Genomic DNA, 23,727 nt, shown 5'->3' with positions numbered 1-23,727 from the left:
ACACTCTGATTATTGTGCTCATGCTATAGATTTATACTCTTCAAGAAGGTGCATGTGGACAACCACATATTTACGCATGAGCAATAATTCAAAGCAAGCCTTGTCAGGAAACTCCTAAAAATAGGCTTTAAAGGATATTAATGATAATCTCCACCTCCAGGATCAAACTCTACTTATTTCATTTTTCCACTTCTCATATATTCTGAGGAAATAGGGATTATATGTGCGACAGAATCTTCCGTAAATGGAAAAAAAATCACCTCATTCAGGAGCAATTAAGGGTGGTGTCATGAAAGAAAGGTTGCAACAGAGTTTAATTACAGCCACGCATCCATCAGGTTGACCTGTGGCAGGGCTGAGAGGTTAACCTTTAACATGCAGTACTGTACATGCACTACTCTGTAAATGAAAAATCAGGTCAATAAAGTGATAGTACATTTCCTTAATGACTAACTGTTCTCACAGCATACATCCTGGAAATGAATGCTGCACAATTCACACTAAGACTGCAGAAAAACAACTTCATAAAATGTCAACCTATATTAGGATTTATCATTTGGTTAATGTTGAAGCTTGTAGTGTAAAATTAACCCGGAATGCAACTCCTGGATTACAGTAATGATGAATGACATGTCAACTATTGCCACATTTGTAGATTTCTCTCTACTGGGCTCCTTGAAGGTATGTCTATACTAACAGTATTCTACATTACTACTTCAAAACATGAGACCATTCTTTCTTAATGAAAATTACATTTTCAATGGAGCATGTAAATTTAATTAAACTGTTGGCCCCAGGAGAATTAGTAATTGCTGCAGTTAGGTTAATGGGGAGCCCTCGTAAAGTATTTAAAATCTTTGCAATTTCACTGCATCTGTCTTTGTGCTTTCTTGTACGATTATATTATCACACGAGAGTGCAGCGTGGAGTTCATCAGCATTAAAGGGGGATACTGTTGGAGTAGTTCATAGAGTAGTCGTTTTATAGTTTTCACAATCAGCTTTGGGCCTGACCTGTAGTCGGGCTGAGATAAAAGTCAACCAATCTATATCCGTATGTCCTATGAACGCTGGATAATATTATACTATGCTTTATGCAACAGGTTTATTTCTTAATAGTTGCTCTTCTCCATTCAGCCAAAAAGAGTCCAAAGCAGATCCAAGAACTTTGACACAAAAATCGACAGATATGAAAAAAAAAAAGTCCTTCAATGTCATTGAGCTTCCCCTGATTTTAACAGGAATACCTCAAAGCAAAATCACTGCTTGGATTAAAATAAATGACATACACTTTGGTAACTGTGTGTAACTTCCTCCCTAATGACTACATACTGCTGCAATGTGACCCAAGACTTTTCCATTTCAACCTTGTCATTCAATGACGGCAATGAGGAAAAATGTCTAATGACTTCAGTGGCATCTTTTTGTCTAATTTAGAAGAAGCATCTGTGAAATGAATGTGAAATAAAAATGTATTCATGAGCGGTGCCATATCAACCATTTCCATCCAAATATAGCCAAGAATCAACAACACAGCAGGACCAGAAATTGCTTCTGACCTGAGAGAAGCATCATTCAGAAGACACTGCAGAGGCATAAACTTGGAAGTGAATATTCTCTCGGGGAATTATTGTTCTGTTTACAACTGAAAACAAAAAAATAGCACCATGAAATATTGCACATCGCACACGAGTGATGACCATCTCCCTCACGGCATGCCTTATCCTTAGGTTCTAGTCACTGCACCACTGTGACAGAAACTACATTACTGATATGAATTTGCACTGCATAACATCGAAACAGATGGCCAGACACTTCACTGCTGCATTCTCTTACAGTGGGCTATCAAGATGACCTGCTGATTGTTTTCATGTCCTGCTTTTCATTCACTACAGTAAAATCTGTTTAAACACCAGTCTTTTTTTCCCCTCAGCATGTGATGGCAGCCTCGCATTCGTTAGCCTTTAAGCAGAGGGGTTATTCAATCTTGCCACAGCAAACAGCACCAATTAAAGACACATCATCAGACCCGGCTTGGAGGATAATGCTGCGCTGTACCGAAAATACCTTTGCAGCAGCATTTACTGGCCAGGAACAGCGAGAGGCAGCATTTCTCCTGCTGGCTTAGCCGTGATATTCCTCCCAGATTTTGGTGGAGTCATTTTGAGAAAAGCCAAATAAGAGGGGAAGAGTGAGGAGAGGAGACGGAGAAGACGCAGATTTGCTTGTTTATGCTGTTGCATCCATCCTGGTGCTGCTGGAGGAGGAGGGAAGGGGGTGAATGTTGTGAATGACTGAGGCAGCAGAGCAGCTGAGTGAGACTAACAAGTGGTTGCCATGCAGCAGGAGCAAGCGTGCGTGCTTCTGGAGGGGGAGATAGAGAAACAGAATGATAATGAGCAGGAGGCAGCAAGTAAAGGAGCATGAGGACAGGAGCTGGATCTCTCAGAAGAGACACACATGACAGCTTGATCCAGTCTCTCCTCCCCTGCCTCTCTGTTTCTCTCTACCTCCAGCTTTTTTTTTTTTTTTTTTTTGCTTAGATGGGCAGTTAGCCTAGCACACCCAGTGTGCCAGCAATGGATGGATTAATGGATATACGTCTGAGGGCTCCGAAAAGGGGGAGTTGTTCGCGAGAAACAGCAGCAACAGGTCTGTAAGGATGGCACGATAATGATGGTGAGATGCCTGCTTTTTCTTCCTTAGACATCCTCACTAGAGAATCTGTCAATGCAGTCTCTCTCTTTCACCCCTACCTCACTCCCTCCCTCTCTCTTTCACCATGCATACTTGTGCAGTGTCCTCCTCATCATTCCACTTCCTTTCTCCTCGCCTGTCTTTCCCAGTTCTCTGTGTTAATTTGCCCTGTCCCCGTCTGTATGCATCCTCCCTCTCTCCTCCAACCCTCCCCTCCATCCCCTCCCCTCCCGTCCTCTCACCCGAGCCACCTGCTGCTGATTGTGTTCATGTGAAAGATTTGGGAGGAAAAGAATGACAGACTTCCACTTGTGTGACCAAACCCACCAATTTTGCGATTATGTTTGGTCCATTACCGTCGCTTTCTCACCGTCTGACGGAATTACAGTCTGGCAGGCATCTGCTCACACGCAACAGGTAGAGATCCCTTTCTTCTAAGCCAAACATACGTAACATCCCATCTTCATGAGATGATGTGACGTTCTCATTGAGCGCTCACCGCTTTGCTTATGTTTAACAGCTGACCATGCACTGCGACACACTGTAATTCTAACCTGACTTAGAGGAATGTAGCCATGGCATTGGCTCGTTTACCTGAACCCATTTTCCAGCATTCTTTCTCACGCCTCTGTTCATGTTTGCGATTTTCCTGCAAAAATTCCCAGAGGGGCAGAGTGAGAGAGAGAGAGAGAGAGAGAGAGAGAGATCGAAGTCTCCGGACATCTGTTTGATACCACACTCAAAAGAGGCTATATATAGATACCTGTAACCTTTCATGTTTTATTCAGCTTCAACATTAAAATGTGGAATTTCTATGTTTCCCTTCACCATATCTGCACTCTTCTTCCTCTCAGCCTACGCAGTGTATGCATTATTGTGATAATACCTAAATAGATTGATAAAAATGGATTCTCTCTGCACAAGAGACCAGACAGCACTAATCTGAAGCCATCGTTTAACCTCTGTCCAGGTAACATGCAGGCTTCTAAACGCCTGACCCTATCAGAGGAGAGATGAGGCACCTAGATGTTGGTTTACCATGAGTAGCGTCCATTACAACCACTCCCTTGCTGCCATGAGCGGAAACGACATGATGGCGCACTCTCTGACTCTGGAGCAGAAGACAGCATTTGCTTTTGTGGGGATGCTACTGGTGTTCTTGGGGCTGCTGATAGTGAGGTGTTTCAGGATCCTGCTGGACCCTTACAGCAGCATGCCCTCCTCCAACTGGGCCGATGGCATTGAGGGGCTGGAGAAAGGGACGTTTGAGTACGCCCTGACTTAACACAGGGACACACACATCCATGGATGTCCTCACAAACAGAAATGTCTATAGAAACACGTACACAAATACACTTGCAAACACACCCACACACATAAGCCACAGCTTTGCACAACCACTGCACCTGACATCTCTCTGTGACGCACCGAACTAAGAAACTGAAGCTGTGTATGTTGTTCAATGTGTGTGCATTGTTAGTTCAGAGTCAGAGTCTCTCTACTGTCTGTGACTACATGTTTGTTGTGTGTGTGTGACCGAGTGTGAGGCAGATGCTGTGTCATATTCTCTGCCCTTCTGCCAGGGGGTGTGTATTTCAGCTCATCGATTTACACAGAACTTGGCTGAAGCTCCCTTTAACCCATGCCTACAAGTTGAATGTCTGTAGATGCAAAGAGGTGGTAAGAGGGGAGCGTTCGTGGAACAGGGTGGGAAATTTAGGGTGCAGTCGGACTGTTCAGATATAGTCTGAAGACTCAGGGACAAGAATCCTTATGTGAACTTAGAGTGGGATACAGAGTGGTTGCACCTCTGCAAAGCAGAACTGTTCTGCACAAGAATGTATATGGGTGGATACAGGGTATTATGTCAAACTAGTGCTTTGTGGACTAATCAAATCCAATCTGTTGGTGATCCAAAGGGGAGCTGCTGCTGCTGCTGTGTGTACAGATTGGTCCTTTCTGTGGTGTCTTGTTTTCAGAGGTCATGAAATGAAAGGCAACTGAACAAACTGTGATTTACATTATGGTGTTACTGTTTCTAAATGATGCAAAATCAACTCTCAGAGTTTGTACTGCTGCTGTTATTGAGTGACGGTATACTGTATGTTGCCACAATTACATGTCCGAGTGAAAGAAAAAAAACACAACTGTTTACTTTTGACAGTATGTCTGCAAAGACATATGATAATGTTGCTTTATGAATTGTCAATTGTTCCCACAGACAAGCTTTCTGTCTAAAGGTTGGCTGATGAGATCAAGCCAAAGACCTTTTAAGGGGAATGAGGACTGAGGACTAGGAAGGACTCTCTCACTCTCAGCGCTGCTAGTTTTCTAACGACAAGGAGAAACTCTCACTACCTGTCTGCAAAGGAAAAGGTCACATGGAAAACAGGGGTGCGATGTGTGCCAGCACTGCACGTGAACATCTTTTTCCTCTATTCTCAGCCATCCTCAACCTTTCTCACCTGCTCTCTTCCTTCCAGACAGAGGAAGACAGGACAGTCCTTAACACAGACTCTGTAATACGGCAGACTGCTCAAAGTCTGGAGTGTTCCTTTGCTAATTTTTAACGGTCTACGGTTTCTCCTTAGTGCTGTGAATCTGCCTTACTGTGACCTTCAATGGGTTTATGTGCCTTCATCTAGAAACATTAGCGCACCTGTGCGTGTGGGTGTATGTGCGTATGTGTGTGTGCGTGCGTGTCATATCATGATGACAGACCTGTTGCTTGCTCAGCCGGTGGTAGAGATTTCGCCTTGATTTCATTTGATTCAATGATGTGAAATAAATAGAATTTCTTCACTTTAAAATATTGTTGGTCAAATCTTTGCGTTTTGGGTCTCTTATTTGAAATCGGTGAAGCAGCAGTAGATCATTTTTTTCATATTAGCACGTTAAAGGAAATAGCAGTGCCTTGGAATATCCCCTTGCTGAGAATTTCAAGGCTTTTTTGTCGTGTCTGCCTCTAAACTGTGGCCATAGTCGTCCGACATCGCTGCGGCAACAGACAAAGAGGTAGCAAGAGAGTGCATCAGAGAAACACTGGGGGAAAATAGGCAGCCGGATTTATTTTAGAAGACTGGTAGTGGTAGATTCTCTTACAGGATTTTACGATGCGCAAGTATATGTACGTGCATGGTCTCGAGAGAGAGACGGGGTCGAATACAGCAGCACAAAGTGATACACTACAGTCTTGTGGTGATAACACGAGTCTCAGGCTGCAGAGGCTAGCAGCCGTTCCTCCGGTGACCAGTTCACACTCAGAGGTCGCCATGCACACCTTCCTCAGCACACATCATTGGTCAGGAATGCAATCATTATTGCGCCATTATCTCTGTCACCTGTGTGACATCCTTATCTGAAATCTATTTTTAGTGGAAAAAAACTCAGTTCTCTTCCTCTTCAGCCTACAAGCCCAGTTACAATAAACCCACAAGTAATAAGGGTAGCCTGTCAAATTTTAACAAATGTGTCTGCTTTGCATTGTATTTTCATATCTCACTGTGCAGTCAAGTCATGTTGTGGCCTAAAGTTTATTCAAAATACACTAATCACTTTCCCTTCTCAATTCAAGACAACTAACCTTGCCGTTGCATCCAAAAGGAGGAAATTTGATCTCATTTATTTATTTTTTTGTATAACAAATATATATTACTAATTATCAGAATGGTGAGAAATCCATTCTTTTATCGGACTCCTTCCTTTAGGGACACCAAAATAATTCAGACACATTGTGCTTTGGCTGCTGGATTTGCAATAAAATAGGAACTTGCAGAGTGCTTGCAGAATCCTTGTTACATAGTACAGGGCCAACGGGATAAACCTTAGTTTTACTGATTATCAATCATTAGTTTTATTACTTCTGGTCTTCGGACTTCACAGACTATGTCCTTGATTTGTTGTGATAAGACCAAGAGGTACATTTTTATTACTGAAGTTATCCAAAGTGCTGCGATAGTTAATTCACGTTTGGTACAGTGGTTTTCCAAAAATAGCTTTTAGCAGTCAGATCATTGAAATGTTAAGAACTGTAGCTGATACATTGTATTATTATTATTTTTGTGCTGGAGCCCACATCAATCTCACATAGGAGCCTTGATGGCAAATCGGAAGCCTGATGTGTTTGATTTTAGAATTGGATTTAATCTCTTTGAACACATCTAGAGGGTTTTATGCATTACCTGCCATGGTATACATCTTTCCTAAAGGCTATTAATGATTAGAAAACTATTATGTGTAATAATTTACTTTTAATAGATTAAAAACTGCACTTTTATGATGAACTAATATGTTCACTTCTTGAATATCCATTTCTGGTTATTTGTAAGTAAATGTTACTTCAAAATGATCATAAAATTAAAAATATTTCATTTTTCAGTTAAAAAAAATCTTGTCATTGAAACAGAGCAATTCAAACTACATTGCAGTTAGACATTTTATTCTGCAAACATTTAAGAAAAAAACATGCAGGAGAAGATTCCTGGCCCCAAAAAATATCTCAGTTGAAAAATACAGGAAAATATGTTAACACATCTGTTTGACCTGAATAGCTGAATTTGCAGAACGATGCCTCTGACTGCAGAAACTCTGACCGCTGAGAGGTTACTTTGGGACAGTTAGCAGAGCATGAGGATCTTTAGACCAATATTTAATGTATGGATTAATCAGCTTTTAACTTGCTCTCTCTTTTTTTATCATTAAGATTGCTTATTTTGGTGTATTAACTCAAAAGTCCTTTCTAGTTTTCTGTTTTTTAATGTTAACCTCTTTCTTCTCTTTGACAAGGCATGCAGATACGTTGTGTTTGACTGGAGATATTTTGTTTTATTCCTGATTGACAGACATACTGAGCAGGCCTATACTGACTGAACTATAGGGTTTACCCACCCTTTTGTTTATTGCAGCCTTTTAAGATTTCCCATGACCTCAACTACAGCTGTGCATTTTGGACTAGTCATTAGACCCTATAGTCATATAACCCTCAACCCCTGGTTAATCTTAAATTGTCATGATAAAGGCATTGACAGGTTATGTTGTCTTGTCAAGTTCTTCTATCAAAGACATCTCAAACAACCTTAAATAACCAAATTCATGAAAATGATAGGTTTCCTGTCATGTTTATGGAGTTTTCCTCAAGTTGAGTGGTGCCAAAAGCTGCAGTGTTGCATGAAACAAGAACTATCTCTGCTAAAGAATTAAATAAATTCTAAATTTGACCATGAACATGTGCCACAAAATTGAAGTTTAATTGTAAAAATGATCTGTTAACAATCTGTCTGAACAAAGAGAAGTAAGGCGAAATAGGCGAGCTGTACTGCAGCAGCCGATGCATTCCTTATGGAAAAATTCATTTCTTCACCATGACTCAGTCGGTATCATTCTTACAGAAAATCATAACAACTTTAGACTACTGTGTTTCGAATCTGATAAGCGTTGAGCAATTGATTGCCTCCTTTCAATCTGCCCATAAAAGCACGTGCAGAAGTATTTTCCTCAGCTTGCAATACAGCCAAGGTCAGATATCCAGTCATTAGCCTGCCTTTCACTGTGCGCATAAATCACTGTGGTGTATCAGTAATAAGGAAGTTTACCTGTTAGGAGATCTTTTAAAGGCACTTTAGAAGTCATGTGGCTCCAGTGAAGTGCCCCCGGCGTGTTCCCGTAATTCATGGTCTTATATTAACTCTCATTTTCCTCATGAATATGGCCATTTCTTCTGTGCGAGCCAACCACTGACTTTCGCCTCTTAACAATTTGTGGAGAATCATTAGAGACAACATTCATTTAATCAGTGTTATAACTCTTAAAGGTCCAATACCTTGCAGTAGTTGCTGTCAGGTTGCTCTTACTCACATATCAAACTATTTCTATTGGTTATATCCTGTTGCTTACATATCTGTTGTGTAATAAAGAATTATTGTACAGTATTAGCCTTATCTCTTTCTGTCACAGTGCCATAATGGCTCTGAAACCTTGAAACTTTTCCTACTTTGATACTTTCTTCCAGTGGGAATCTCCATGTGGATGCTCTCTGGTGATTCATCCAAAGGGCTCATAGGTCTGAGGAAATACTATTCACAGGCCCATAAACCGCAACCACAGAACAACATGTGCTGTTGCCCTGTACATCAGACAATAATATTAGTAATCAATTCCTCAAGAACTCAGGCAATGAGAGCTTTTATCTCTCGTTTGGTTTTTATGACTTGGTTAATCGTTAAGCAACGCCTTTGTGTCCCCTAGGATGGAGCAAGGACATATGTGACACCCCTCATTCACTTTTCTGAGGGTTGATCCAGGGAGTTAGCCAATAGCTGACAGCCACTGTATGACCCTGGGATGCTGGGTATAAAGGTAGGTCAGTCGAGACAAACCAAGCTCACACAAGAGAAGCTCAGCGATCTGCACAATCTAATCCTTAGCCGAGTTTATACATCAATAAGGAAGGATAACTTCACCGGTTGATGCAGTGATCTGCTCTTTCGAAAACACGATTGGATGTTTGAAGACTTAAGACCTAGACTGCTGCTTTATCCTTGACTGTTTAAATCTGAGAGTCTCCCTCAGCATTCCCGATGGAGAGGCACAGGTCTAGCGGAGGGGAGCATGTTAACCCCGCTTATGATTCAACCCTGGACGAACCTCCTCTCTACGAGGAGTCAAACGAACACAGGACGGTTCGGCCCTCGGTGGTCAGCGCTTTCGGTCATGATACTTTAGACCGAGTGCCCAACATTGACTTCTACCGCAATGCAGGCAGCGTGAGCGGTCACCGAGCTGTGCGACCATCGCTGCAGGAGCTCCACGATGTGTTTCAGAAGGTGAGTGCACAAATGTCTTTGAGGTTTATTGGTAAATACGAATGATAAAGATCTGTCGCTTATGTTCTTTTGCTGTCTGCCTGTTCTTTCTTTATAATGGCTGGTTTGCACTCAGTTTTATTGTCCTTAATGTACATTTATCCTTCGCCTCACCTTTCATAGAAAATAACTTACACTAGTTTTAGTTCCCGAGTTCCAAATTCAAGTCAGTGACTCAGTAACGGCAGTCTACTGGGCTGCACACTTCGGTGAGTGAAATGAGATATTTTACAATCGTTTAATCATTCAAGCTTCCTCACAAACTTAAGAAACTAAACAGGGCACCAAAAATTAACTCAACAGCCATCAACACACTTCACACACTTTAGAGTTTTACTGCTTTTTATAGGGCCGCATTGCAAAAGACATGGGATTATAGGACACTCGGGTTTATAGGTTGAACTACAGTTGCATTTCTGAACTCAAAAAAAGTGACAGATCTTGAAAAAGAAAATGAAAGAAATTATGCGGGATTCCTGTTTAAGACATATCACAAAATATGGTGTGAATATGTGCAGCCATCTAGAGGGGACAGAAAGAACTTTGTTGCAGAAACTTCACAACATTTTTTCTTGCAACTGACAAGTGTATGTTAACACCAAGTCTACTAAAATCCCAGTTAGTTCAAAACAAATGTACATGTTTCTTTTCTCCTATATTTCCCTCATTTTTCCAACAGAATGGCGCAATCTCAGTGCCAGACACTGTGGAGGACGACGGCGAGGGCAGCGACGGCACCCCCTTCGATGATCTGGAGTCTGGACCTCCCCCCAAGGCCGAGAAAGGGGCAGTAAAGTTTGGCTGGATAAAGGGTGTCCTGGTGAGTTATGTTGGGTCATGGAAAGCTCTCTCTGCTTTATATAAGCCGGGTCACTCTACAAAACTGTGACCTGACGGTGTGTCAGAGGCTCCATGTGTCTCAATTAACACAGCAGGGCCGAGAGCTATTTTAAAATACCCCCAATATGCTGTCTAGCACTGAAATCGTAACTGTCTGTTCGATATGTTCAAGTCTGCTCATTAACATTACTGTGCCACTTGACAGAATAATAAATCACGACCCAGAGTGTTGACTTTGAACTTAAACTGTTCTTCCCTTGCACAGGTGAGATGCATGCTGAACATCTGGGGTGTCATGTTGTTCATCCGTCTGTCCTGGGTTTTCGGTCAGGCAGGATGGGGTGAGTGAGACAAGAATACACACTGATGCAGAGTCCCTAAGCACAGTTTGTCCAGCATTTCTTATACATGTCTTTTAATTTTTTTTGTAATTTTCCACCTATGGCTACCTTCTTTTTACTTACATGATGGAGTTTTCTTCTTACACAGCCCAGGTTAGGTTAAGAATTGTTGCTAAAGTAAGGCTCACTAGATGTATGCGATGCAAATAAACTGGACTGAAGTGAGTCTGGCTATTCTCCATCAGTGAACCCAAGCATGATTCCCCTCAGTCGAAACAGGTTTATTTTCAAGTTAATGAAGTTGTCTTCATCACCAGAGACAGATCCCACCAGTTCTCCGAACAAATTAGGGTGCTGTTAGCAGTGACTATAAGGACTACAGACAATTAAAGGCTTACGTAGTCCTCCACTCATTCGCTGGGAATGACTGAATTGGGGCAGATGCAATTTAACTAGCCTTTCTGAGCTCCTGTAGTGATCTGTACTTGCTGAAGGCCTTTTCTGTGAGCCAAACTTATATGAGCTGAATGGTGTGTGTGTGTGTGTGTGTGTGTGTGTGTGTGTGTGTGTGTGTGTGTGTGTGTGTGTGTGTGTGTGTGTGTGTGTGTGTGTGTGTGTGTGTGTGTGTGTGTGTGTGTGTGAGGAAGGGAGAGAAACAGTGTGAATGGCTTCATGAGTGTGTTCATTGCTTAAGAACCTATTGATCAGAGGCAGCTTTTGTTCAGGCAGCGTAACTAAATGGTTTTGAGAGGCAGAGAAAGCCGCCAGCAGCAGACAGAGCAGGTACAGCAGATGACTGTAACTTTCAGCCCCTCTGGCTCCTACTGAGCTTTAACTCTCACAATGTTTAAAGGAAACCGTAGGGAGGAAATGTACGTGTTTTATAGCTGACCGGTTCAATAAAATGCCCCAATAGTTGTAGTTGGGATATTTATTTTAACCTGTTACATTTTTGCCTTTCAGGCCTTGGAACTGTGGTCATTGTTCTCAGCTGTGTGGTCACCACCATCACCAGTCTTTCCATGTCTGCCATCTGCACCAACGGTGTGGTCAGAGCAGGTGAGTCAATGCACATAAGACAACTTCATAGTCAGAAAAGTAGAGAGGCAAGATAATTGAATTCAGCTATTGACTAACCTTTCACGCAGGCATTTCATTCATAACTCATAATGCCCACAGCAGCCAGCAGTGACGGTTAAAACATTATTTATAAGTTTATATTACCTGAGATACCGCACGCTCATTCTGACACAAAATCTTTTAGAATGAAACGACCAGGAGGACAATGTGTGCAGATAAAGAGGCTCAAAGCTGCACCTGAATGTCACCTCTTGAAGCCCTTTCTCATTTTTATGGTCTGCTCAAACAGCCCTGACGTTAAATCAATCAACCGGTGATGTGGCGATTAATCATCCACTACTGCATATATGTGTCTACTTCATGTCGCCATTTCAGGAGGGGCCTACTACTTGATATCTCGCAGTTTGGGACCAGAGTTTGGTGGGTCGATCGGTCTGATTTTCGCCTGTGCCAATGCGTTGGCTGTAGCCATGTATGTGGTGGGATTTGCAGAGACAGTGGTGGACTTGCTCAAGGTGTGTGATGTTATAATACTCAGATTGCTGTTTAACAAACTGAAATATGTCTCATTCAAAAATATGTGAATATACACTCACCTGTACGCCTTCTCTTCCTCCTCTTTTTTGTCACACCCAGGACAATGATATGCTCATTGTGGATCCAATAAATGACATCAGAATCATTGGAATTATCACAGTTGTGGTACTCTTAGGCATATCAGTCGCTGGAATGGAATGGGAGGCAAAGGTGGGAGATGAGCATTAGGCTGGTTGTTCCATATTAACTGTTCTTGCTGTGGTAAAGCATCCTACCATAACTTTAATCAGTTTTGTTTATCTGCCCCTTCAGGCACAGATTCTTCTGCTGATTATCTTGCTGGTGGCCATAGTGAACGTATTCGTGGGAACATTCATCCCTGCAACCGAAACTAAGAAATCCCAAGGCATTTTCAATTATAACTGTAAGTCACCCTCTCCAAACTAATGCACATCTTCATTACAAAAACAATGATTTTACTCACAAAGCATTCCTCCCTGTCTCTCTCTTCCACAGCGAAAATCTTCTTAGATAATTTTGCGCCAGATTTTAGGGGTGAAACATTTTTCTCAGTGTTTGCCGTCTTTTTCCCTGCTGCTACGGGAATTCTGGCTGGAGCAAACATCTCTGGAGATTTGAAGGTAACTTTGTTTTTCCCATACGGGGGTCATGCACAGGAATCACTAGCTTTACATTGTATACTGTGTGTGTGTGAATCCTCAGGATCGTATTTGTTAAATTTTACTTTGATTAGTAATTTAAGGTTTTGATTTCTTTTTTCTTTATCAGTGAACTGTTTTTCTTCGTTTCTGTTGTGAAATTGTCTAACACAGATTTGGGTTATTTTACAGGATCCCCAAAAGGCCATACCTAAAGGTACCCTCTTGGCCATCGTAATCACTGGTATCACCTACCTGGCTGTGGCCCTATGTGTCTGTAAGTACAATAATTCATGAAATACAACCAGGAATGGAAAACCCTATTTTTGGCAGACAGCAGTTTGCCTGATTTAGTCCGTACATTCCAAGAGATATGATATTGCCTTGATATCACATTTTTTTGATGATCCTAAGCAATGCATTCACTCTTTTCTTTCATCGGTCAGCTGCTACCATTGTCCGTGATGCCACAGGAAACATAACTGACGCCATCCTCAACCCTGGAAAACCCTGCAATGGCTCAACAGCAGCTGCTTGTGAACTTGGATTTGATTTCTCTTCCTGCGAAACAGAAACATGTGACTTTGGCTTGATGAACAACTTCCAGGTACACAGCCTTTCAAAGTAATCTCCATATGAGAAGAAGAAGGCTTTTTTTTCAATTCTAATGGTCTTGTATTATCACCTCTGATTCAGATGATAACCTTGGTGTCAGGGTTCGGTCCCCTCATCATTGCTGGAACGTTCTCAGCCACACTTTCATCAGCTCTGGCTTCCCTTGTCAGCGCACCTAAAGTCTTCCAGGTTGGTAACTCACCACTGTATCTCTAAATGCAATTTTAACTTCTGGAAATCCTTTCTAACTTAAGCTTTGTCTCTCAGGCACTGTGTAAAGACAATATCTACACGGCCCTGCGCTTCTTTGCCAAAGGATATGGCAAGAACAACGAGCCAATCCCTGGTTACATCCTCACGTTCTTTATTTCTGTGGCCATCATTCTCATCGGTCAGTTCGTCAGCATCTTAAAATCCTTTCAACAACAAACATGTCATACTTTATCCTAAATTTATTTTAAGACTCAAATGAGCAAATATGCTAATGCGTGGTTTACTGTTAGTTATTATTTCATACATACGCATACATTGCAAAACAAAGCACATTTTGTCGGTCACATGCACATGATAACCCACATAAGGTTCCACACAAATTCCCTTCCTAAAACACCGCTCAGGTTCCTTATAATCATATCAATAATCAAGTTTGTTTTATTCCCTGATGTAACTGTACTGCACTAGTGACTGCTACATAAATCCAACTTCGCACACTGTAGGTGTTTTTCATCAGACAATATGTTCTTAATTTAGGGTTGTGCCAGACATCAGCAGACCATCTTTCTCTGTACAGGAACAGTCTGTACTGAACATCAATTCAATTCAGTTCTATTGAAATAGCGCCAATTCCAATAAAAATTGTCTCAAGACACTTTACAGAACACGGAGCCTGAATCCCCCAGAGAAAGCAGTAAGGTGACAGTGGCAAAGAAAAACCTCCCTTTTAGTAGGAAGAAGTCTTGAGCAGAGCCCAGCTCATAAGGAAGGACTCATCTGCTGTGTAGAGAGAGATAGAAAAAAGACGGGGGCTGGTGAACAGAAGACAGAATAAGAAGGAAGCGTATAAATTCATTCACACATAAGGATAAAGCTTATTAGCTTACATGCAGCAGATACACATGAAACAAACAAGATTACATGATACATATAGATGATGCATGGAAGACTGAGAGTGGATAAAACGAAGAGAGCCAGCATTCAAAGTATTAATTATAGAACAGCTTAGTCGGTACACAGTGTGCTCCTAAGGTTAGTGTTGTAAGGATAAGCAGAGCAAGGAGGCAGACAACTGCACCAATGATGATACTTGCTCATATTGCAGGTGAGTAGGCGTGCATAAAGTCTGAGTTTAAGCTGTACCATAGGCAGAGTACAGAAAGAAAACTGTGCAAAACGGTTTGTATGGAATAAACACTGGGCAGGTTGCTGGAGTCTGTACTGCAGATCAGAAACAGGGAGCTTCAGAGCCAGAGATACCGGCAGAAGTGTAAAATGAGAGAGAAGACAGAAAAGAAAAAGCACAAACTATTGAGGAAAGAAGACACAAAGTTAATGAAATACAACAGTAGCACAAGCATGCATGAGACTGAAAGAGAGCAGAGCAAAAGAGAGGTGCTTAGGACTGCAGCAGCCCTAACTGTAAACTATACCAAAAAGCACATTATCATGAACATTTCGCTGAAATCATTAACATAAAACCTAAAATCACCAGACAAAACCTCACTGATCCACTAGTGTCCTAAGTAAAAATCCATCTTGTGAGTTACCCTCGTCAGATCATCTCACATTTTTGCATCCACACAAATGACCAAAGCTTGTTCATAAACTCTCAAAAACAACAGACTGCATTGGGAAACAACGCAATTTGACATAGACTTTTTTTTGGTCTTTGCAGCTAATCTCAACGTCATCGCTCCTATTATCTCAAACTTCTTCCTGGCATCTTATGCTCTCATCAATTTCTCTTGCTTCCATGCATCTTGGGCCAAGTCTCCAGGTATGTCTCTACCAAGCGGCTTAGAAAGAAAAACTTGTTTCCATCCACTGATATCAGCTTGATTTTGTATTATTTGCAATTTTACAATAATCTTAAGGGACTTTGTGGTTAAATAAAGGTTAAATAAATATATTCAAATCGAAGAATTATATGACTGTAAATAAAGCAAAACAAATCTCTATCACACAAAGCAATTTATTTCTTTCAGGACAAACTGAGCTGGATTAGATTATTAGATTTGAAGACTGAACAGTGCATGTTGTCGTCAGTGGATTTTGCTTTCTGCAGTCTGTTTCCTGTCATTTTTCCAGAAGTCTGCATTTACTGCATTATTGTACTGTGGCTGTTTTTCTGTCTCACTTTTCCCAGGTTGGAGACCAGCATACAAATACTACAACATGTGGCTATCCCTGTTGGGAGCAGTGCTCTGCTGTGTTGTTATGTTTGTCATCAACTGGTTGTACGCTCTGCTCACATACGGCATTGAACTCCTCCTCTACATTTATGTCACGGTGAAGAAGCCAGGTGAGCTTGTTTGCTTGCTGGAAAGTGGTTTTCGTGAAGCCTGCTGGGTAGAACTAACCTGTTGTTTTATCTCCAGCTGTGAACTGGGGTTCGTCCACTCAGGCGGTGACGTTTGTGAGTGCAGTCGGCAATGCACTGTCTCTGTCTGGTGTAGACGATCACGTCAAGAACTTCAGGTAAATGTCTGCCTTGCATCACTGTGGGCAAAAAATATATTGATAGAACATATGAAACACATGAAGCATTGAAATCAAAGGGAAAGCCTAAAATACAGAGTTATATTTGTAACACATTCTTGTTTCTTCTCCAGGCCTCAGATCTTAACACTGACGGGTTCACCACGAGCCAGGCCAGCTCTCCTGGATCTGGCTCACTCCTTCACTAAGACCTACGGACTCTGTCTCACCTGTGAAGTGTTTGTGGTAGGTTCTACAGCAACCTTATTATCTACTAATGCAAAACTAAGCACATTTTCCCTTTGTTTTTTTTAAAATATTTAAATATCAATCTTGTATTCAAATCAAGATCTGCTCTTCAAGCACATTTAATTTTGCAGAGTGCACACTTCACATGCTGTGGATATTTAACAGAATATCAAGCAGGGATGAGGGAAAATGCCAACTGTCTGAGACTAAAGTTTAGGGTCAGGTGTGTCTTCTGAATATAAAAAAGGAGCATGAGGGAGCTCTTTCCTCTTCAAACAAATGCTTACATATGTTGTGATTTCTTTAGGGCCCGCGATCAGAGGCTCTTCAAGATTTGAATGCTGGAATGGAGAGGAACCAGATGTATCTTAGGAAGACCAAACGCAAGGCATTTTACGCTGCTGTCGCCTGCGACAACTTCAGGGATGGAACTGAGAGTCTGCTGCAGGTCAGTATATATATATTGTGAATTACAGCTCATTATTCTGACCGACAAAGAGGCAAAAAAAACCTGAGTAACCCATTCAATTAATGTGTAACCTGCAAGTTTTGATCGGCAGATTTGTCGAAACAGATTTTATTGACCCATTTCTTCCTTGCAGCACTGAGTTTCTATTGCTTTGTTATGACTCTGGCCTAGACCTGTGTTAAGGATCTGGCCAGGACGGGAGGTAGAGGAGGAGAGAGTTAATGAGGAGCAGGAAAACAGTATTATGGCTCTGACTATCGCACTCCAGAGATAAGGCCTGTGTTCATTGTCAGAATTGCTTACTTCAAACAAGGAGGCAGATTAAAAGCTATAATTGATTAACACTGCATTGGATGAGTCCCTGCTCACAAAATGAGATCTGCTGAGTGATCTGGTCATAACTTCTGGCAGTAAAACGGCTTCACAGCCTTCTTGTCTGGGACATTTTGAAACTTTCTGGAGAGTGCTGTTTTTTCCCTTCTCCTCCAGTTATTGAAGACAGCAGGTTTTACTACCCCAGGGTAACATTGGGCCTGTGCTGCTTCGCTGAACAGCTCAGTCTGATTTGGGGTTATGTCTTCATGCTGTAAGTGTTGTGCATTTCGTTACAGGCTTCTGGTCTTGGCCGTATGAAGCCCAACACGTTAATGATAGGGTTCAAGACAAACTGGAGGACTGCCGGAGCAGAAGGAGTGCAGAGTTATGTGGGAATACTGCAGTAAGTCACAAATAAATGCACTTAGACACATGTAATAACAACACAGTCAGTAATCAAACATGGATAGAAGATCTGTGTGCTGAACAAACCATCCTAATTCTCTGTTTGACAGCGATGCGTTTGACTTTGAGTATGGAACAGTGGTGCTGAGGATAAATGAGGGGCTGGATGTGACACACATTGTCGAAGCAGAAGGTCGGTATGAAAGTTTCTTCAGGTTGTTTGGTTTAATCTGCAGGAACAATTATGCTTATAAGCAAAAAAAGCATGTTGCATCATGAAATAAATTAAGCAGCAGACATTAATACAGCCTAATATAAAAGAAAGATTTATGGTTATAGTAAAATAATTTTTAAAAAATGTGTCTTGGGAATGTTAAAATATCAAGACACGTGTGTTTATTTTAATTGAACTGATCTGCAATCAGTTTGACAGCTTTAAACCACCAAGAGAATAATAAGAGTAACAACAACCCGCAGTAACTGATTATAATAACATGACATTGATAAGTCAGAGTACTTTGTTCTGTAGATTACAGAGTATCGGGTACTTGACAGATAAGGCGCTAAAATAACTACCAGTTTATTGCTGGAGGATTCTGATTAATGAATGAGACATTGACAGAATGGAAATCTGATTTTGTCTTTCAGATGAGATGCTAAAGGCAGCGAAGGAGCAACAGGACCTGGAGAAAGAGATAATGGCAAACGGAGGGAAAGGAAAAGGACTGTTTAGGAAGAACAGGAAATCCTCTCAGCAAGTGCTTGCAACCAGAGGTATCCATCTAGAAATGATTTGTCTATCTCTGAAATTACATAAAAACTAAGCTATCCAAAGCCAAGGTTGCATTAATAGATGAGTGTGACTTTATATATATTGAAAAAGTAGGCCTCTGTCTCCCTCTCCTCCACGTGCACTCACATTTCCACCGAGTCGCAGGATAAAATAACATACATTTAACAAATGAAAGCAATGACTCACATCTTTTTTTGGGGGGAATTTTCTCTACAATCACATTGAGATATAATTGAATCAACCACTCCCACTAAAGAGGTCTCTGAGGGTGTAATCCAATAATATGGTCCCTTTCGTTCCGGTTTGAAGAGCATCTCTTCAGAGCATTCCTTTAACCCAGACAGCACAGGGTGCCTGCAGCCTCTCACTCTATCTGTCTGTGTGTCACACACACAAACACACACTCGGCACTGAGCTGCATCTTGGCAAGGCAGCGCCGGTCGTTAGTATACAATCTGTGTCCCACTCATTGGAACATTAGACCTGAGCGATGGCTGTTCCTGCTGATGTGGAGTCAGCTCCTAATGTTGGTTCACACGAGTTTTCCCATCTAACTCTGCTCACCCCGTCAATGAATTACATTCCTTTCTACTGTTGTGCTCTCATTTCTCACATCTTTTTCCTTCTCTCTCTCTCTTATAGTGTCAGTGTGTAGCCCTCCACCCCAGCAGGTTGTCAAGATGAATGAGAAGTTGTTGGAGGCCAGCGCTCAGTTCAAGAAGAAACAGCCTAAAGGCACCATTGATGTGTGGTGGCTGTTTGACGATGGAGGTTGGTGTCAGCTTCCTTAGGCAGCCTTCTCTTATGTAACTTGACTACATATTGAAACAGATACCGAAAAATATTGTAAAATAAAATGTGTAATCGCTGAATAGTTCCATAAGATTCTTGGGACTTATTGTTAATTCTAATGACTTTCAAAATCAAGTGTTTTGAAGGGTAGCTAGATAATAATAGGGTAATAGCAGAAAAGCTGTATTTGTTCACCAAATTCATGGAATTGTTTTTTTCCTGGTGAAAGGCGAGTGAACTCACATATTAACCCTTGTGTTGTACTGCTTGTCAAAATTGACCTGTTTTAAAGTTTGAAAATGTGGAAAAAAATTCTATATTTTCACAGTGAAACTTCTAATGTCCACATTTTCAACATTTTTGGTAAATCTTTGAACATTTTTTTGGTGCCCGTAAATGAGGACAACAGGAGGGTTAAAAAAACACAACTGTCTCGGATTTGAAATGCAAAAAAAAAGCTACATACATTGGATAATTAAATCAAGTGGATTGATATCACAAAATAAAAATAATCATGCTTCTCATCTTTCAGGTCTTACCTTGCTGCTCCCATACATCCTCACCAACAGGAAGAAGTGGAAAGACTCTAAATTAAGGATCTTCGTTGCAGGGCAGCCTGGACGCACTGAGCAGGACAAAAAAGAGTGAGCAAACAAATTCACATTTCAAAACCAATTACAGTTTAATGTGTGGGAGTCAGATTTGGTGCGTTAGCTGGAAAGATCCAGAAATGAAAATTCACAGTCACATTACAGAAAATGCTATTTAACATTAATCTAAAATACACAACCTATGTTTATATTAAATGTATCACTGTGTGTTAATTTGACCTGCAGGATGAGGTCTCTGCTGCACAAGTTCAGAATTAAATGCAGTGAGATTATTGTGATTGATGACATCCACGTCCAACCCAGTGACAACAGGTAAGTCCATTTCCTTACAGCAGTAATAGTGATGCAGACGGTGCAACAGTAATAGTAAAACATCATCAACTCACAATATCGGCATATTATATGTTAAAACGTGACGATTTTCCACAGTCAGCTCGTGTTCTTATCTGCATTCCTCCAGCTTGCAGAAGTTCCAGGGCATGATTGAGCCTTTCCGTCTGCATGATGGGTCCAAAGGTGCTGCTCAGGCTGGAGCCATGAAGAAAGAGTACCCTTACAAGATCACTGATGAAGAGCTGAGCAGCTTTGAGGAGAAGGTAAAACCAGTGACAACAAGTTATCAGCTTCAACTTCAGTATTTGTCCCTTGAAGGGCGATGTGTTATGCAGCAGTTTCACAAGCTTTAAGAATAAACCAACAATAAAAAGAGTAAAAAATATAAACATTTTAAAACGTAAAAAAAAACCCACATAAAAACTATAAAAAACACAATAAAAACAATAAAACATCACACAAAACATAAAATAGAGAGCGGCATTAGCAGCAAGCGAGGTCAATGTGACATATTTACTTCAGTTCAAACAGCCGCTTAGTCAGCAGCAGAACATTACTTCAACGGATTGTCACAATATTGTATAAATCATCTGTAGCAAGGGTGTCAAAATCATTTTAGTTCAGGTTCCACATTCAGCCCAATTTGATCTCAAGTGGGCTGGATGAGTAAAATCACAGCATAATAACCTATGAGTAACTACAACTCCAATTTTTTCCCTTTGTTTTAGTGCACAAAAGTACATTCTGAAAATGTTCACAATTAAAGAATTGTTTTTTTGTACAAAACAATATGAATACCTTGACACTTCTGAAGAAAATTAAGTTCAATTTCGACAATATTGTGGCTCAGTGTATCATTTACACATTTCAACTTACACTTTGCAGGGTTTTACACTTTCACAGAGGGCCTACAAAGGCCAAAAACATTTAGTTATCTGGAACTGAACAACGTAGTATTTTATTTTATGATCAAAATGACAAGTCAGACAAAGAACAACAAAAACAACACAAAATATTACAAAAATGAGACACAAAATGACAAAAGCGAGAAACTAAATGGCCAAAAATGAACAAACGATGCAAGCGAGACAAAAAGGGAACACAAAATGACAAAAAATAGAAACAAAATTACAAAAACATGGGACAAGCAACAAAAGTCAGACAAAAAAAACAACAAAAACAAGACAAAATATTACAAAAATGAGATACAAAATGACAAAAGAACAATGAACAATATAATATTTTACTTTATGATCAAAGCAACTTGTCATGGTCTAGAAATTATTTTAAATTTATGGTTTTACAATTTTGCTGTTTTACAGACCAACCTCCAGATACGACTGAATGAGCTCCTTCAAGAACACTCCAAATCAGCCAGTCTGATCGTTGTGTAAGTATAACCAGCTGTCGTCTGGAGAACATTGAACCGAATCTAGAGTTGGAAGAAACTGTATCTAACATGTCTGTCTTGTTAATCCCCTGCAGGAGCATGCCCATTGCTCGTAAGGAATCTATTTCTGACTTCCTCTACATGGCCTGGCTGGACACTCTGACAAAGGACCTTCCACCCACAGTGCTCATTAGAGGCAACCACAAGAGTGTGCTTACGTTCTACTCCTGAGCACCTCGCAAGCTAGAGAGGGAACAATGATAGTACCATAACGATGAACCATGTTCATAATGTGGCCAAGCATGTGAATTATATTCAGTCATCCAGACCAGCACTATAGTGTAACACAAACCAGCATTTTCAGCTAACTCTTACTGAGAAAACTAATACTCCAATTCTCAATTGCACATACACTGACAGAAAAGTAACAAACAACAGACAAAAAAACTAAACTGTGAAGTATTCAGACAGGAACTTGTGAGTCCCAGCTTTAATATTTTACTATTGACCTGGTTATATTGGTTAGTCTGGTGTGAGCTATTTCATGACAAGTTGTGTCCAACAGTTACTTGCACTGTGTGAAGTTGCAAAAAGCTTGCCAGAAAGTAAATCTTCTTGTTATGATACAACACTGTATGGATACCAAAGTAAATAGCTGACTGTTTTGCTGCGACCAAACTTCTCTGGCAATGCTGGCAGACAAGGACAAGATTATCTAAGTGAAGAAAATACATTTCTGACACAGATTTGTGAATGAGCCTGAATGGGATTTTAGGTTTGGTTTAAGCCTTTAGACCAGAGGACAGGTACAGAAAACACTGCCAGATGTTAAGAACTAAGACATAAGCTCATAACAAAGCCATAACATGGTAAGTTAAATTCTCTGAACAAAGGCAGCAACAGTTACACTGAGTGGCTGTGATTGTAAAATAAATGTATATAGTAGATGTCAGAATTCAGTAGTGGATATTTTTAAGCAACACACCTCTAATGAATGACTAAGAGCTGAATATGTCTTTTTAAACTGCAGTGATAATTTAACAAATGGTCTGATTAGTTTTTTAAACATATTTTCTGAGTACAAAATAACTGCCATATACAGTTGTTTACCTGTTTCATATTTTGTTGTTTCAATATTGTATACGTTACTATTTTCTTTAAGGAAAATTGAATGACCCAAAATATTGTAAACCAAATTATTTCTGTATATTTTATCATACTGTCTGTCTTCCTATTTAAATGTATATCTGTGATCAACTGAAATAAAGAATGAATCAAATTATGGAGCTGTTCTCGCTGTCATTTATTAGGTGGTTACATGACATCAATATTTGTGCAATGAAAAGGGACAGCAAAAAGGGAACCTGTGCATTTGTTGAAGTACACATATTGATTTTTTTTTTTAAACTATCATTTCCTGTTGTTTTTAAATAATCTTTTCCAGGTAATGTGATGTGGTAGTTATAGCGTGACACACTTGGATTTTATTTGCAAAACAAGCATAAAGTGTGTTAACTTTGAAACTAGACAGTAGAAAGTGAGATACGTCTTCATGTCAGCTACTACAACTACTTAAAGATACTTAAATACTTAAAGATTTCTCTGTGTTAAACCTATAGTGTCTAAGGAATAAGAGAATGGCAATTAGTCATGAGGACACTTCATCGGAAACACGTGGGTATTTATGCTTTTCAAATACATTTCTAAAAGATTTTAAGAGTATTGTGCACATCTTGAATATGAACAATGAATGCCAATGCTGATGTATTCCCAATGGAGGGCAGCACTGAACAGGGAGAATTAAAATTTGGACTCTAATTGAATAATCTCATTCTATGATGAAATCCATTTGAGGGATGACTTTGTCTTCAAACTCTTAAGTGCCTTTACATATTATGCTTAGGTTATATAATTACACAATAAGCATCTCTTTAACTTTTTTGAAAGGGGATTTTGGTTATTGATTAAGTTCTACGATGAGATAATGGCTATTAATAATTACTTCAAGTAGGAGCTCAGCCTAATGCACTTTACTGCTTCTTTTGCAC

The 23,727-nt window shown here is 40.4% G+C and overlaps 2 protein-coding genes across 3 annotated transcripts; both read left to right on the top strand.

Annotated features, from left to right (window-relative positions):
• The first annotated feature begins 1,960 nt into the window (after positions 1 to 1,960).
• Positions 1,961 to 8,911, top strand: ctxn2 (cortexin 2). Of its 2 annotated transcripts, none has more exons than XM_035946293.2 (2): positions 1,961 to 3,113; positions 3,667 to 8,911. In XM_035946293.2, exon 2 carries the CDS (start codon positions 3,736 to 3,738, stop codon positions 3,979 to 3,981), a length of 246 nt encoding a protein of 81 aa, XP_035802186.1. In that variant the 5' UTR covers positions 1,961 to 3,113; positions 3,667 to 3,735; the 3' UTR covers positions 3,982 to 8,911. The 2 variants fall into 2 exon arrangements, with proteins under 2 accessions (XP_035802186.1, XP_023121758.1); XM_023265990.3 differs by having other exon boundaries at positions 1,963 to 2,678.
• Positions 8,912 to 9,089: 178 nt separating this feature from the next.
• Positions 9,090 to 22,961, top strand: slc12a1 (solute carrier family 12 member 1). Its single transcript, XM_023265993.3, has 26 exons — positions 9,090 to 9,517; positions 10,236 to 10,376; positions 10,662 to 10,737; positions 11,701 to 11,796; positions 12,193 to 12,332; positions 12,454 to 12,564; positions 12,667 to 12,778; positions 12,871 to 12,995; positions 13,206 to 13,290; positions 13,460 to 13,620; positions 13,710 to 13,817; positions 13,896 to 14,019; positions 15,520 to 15,621; positions 15,991 to 16,146; positions 16,223 to 16,322; positions 16,457 to 16,568; positions 16,879 to 17,019; positions 17,652 to 17,758; positions 17,871 to 17,953; positions 18,409 to 18,534; positions 19,196 to 19,324; positions 19,878 to 19,989; positions 20,182 to 20,268; positions 20,417 to 20,552; positions 21,612 to 21,679; positions 21,775 to 22,961. The coding sequence occupies exons 1-26, from the start codon at positions 9,272 to 9,274 to the stop codon at positions 21,908 to 21,910; spliced, it is 3,120 nt and encodes a 1,039-aa protein (XP_023121761.1). The 5' UTR covers positions 9,090 to 9,271; the 3' UTR covers positions 21,911 to 22,961.
• The last annotated feature ends 766 nt before the right edge of the window (positions 22,962 to 23,727 follow it).

This window comes from Amphiprion ocellaris, chromosome 1 (assembly GCF_022539595.1).
Source record: "Amphiprion ocellaris isolate individual 3 ecotype Okinawa chromosome 1, ASM2253959v1, whole genome shotgun sequence".
Lineage (NCBI taxonomy): Eukaryota > Metazoa > Chordata > Actinopteri > Pomacentridae > Amphiprion > Amphiprion ocellaris.
This window is presented reverse-complemented; position numbering and strand designations above follow the sequence as displayed.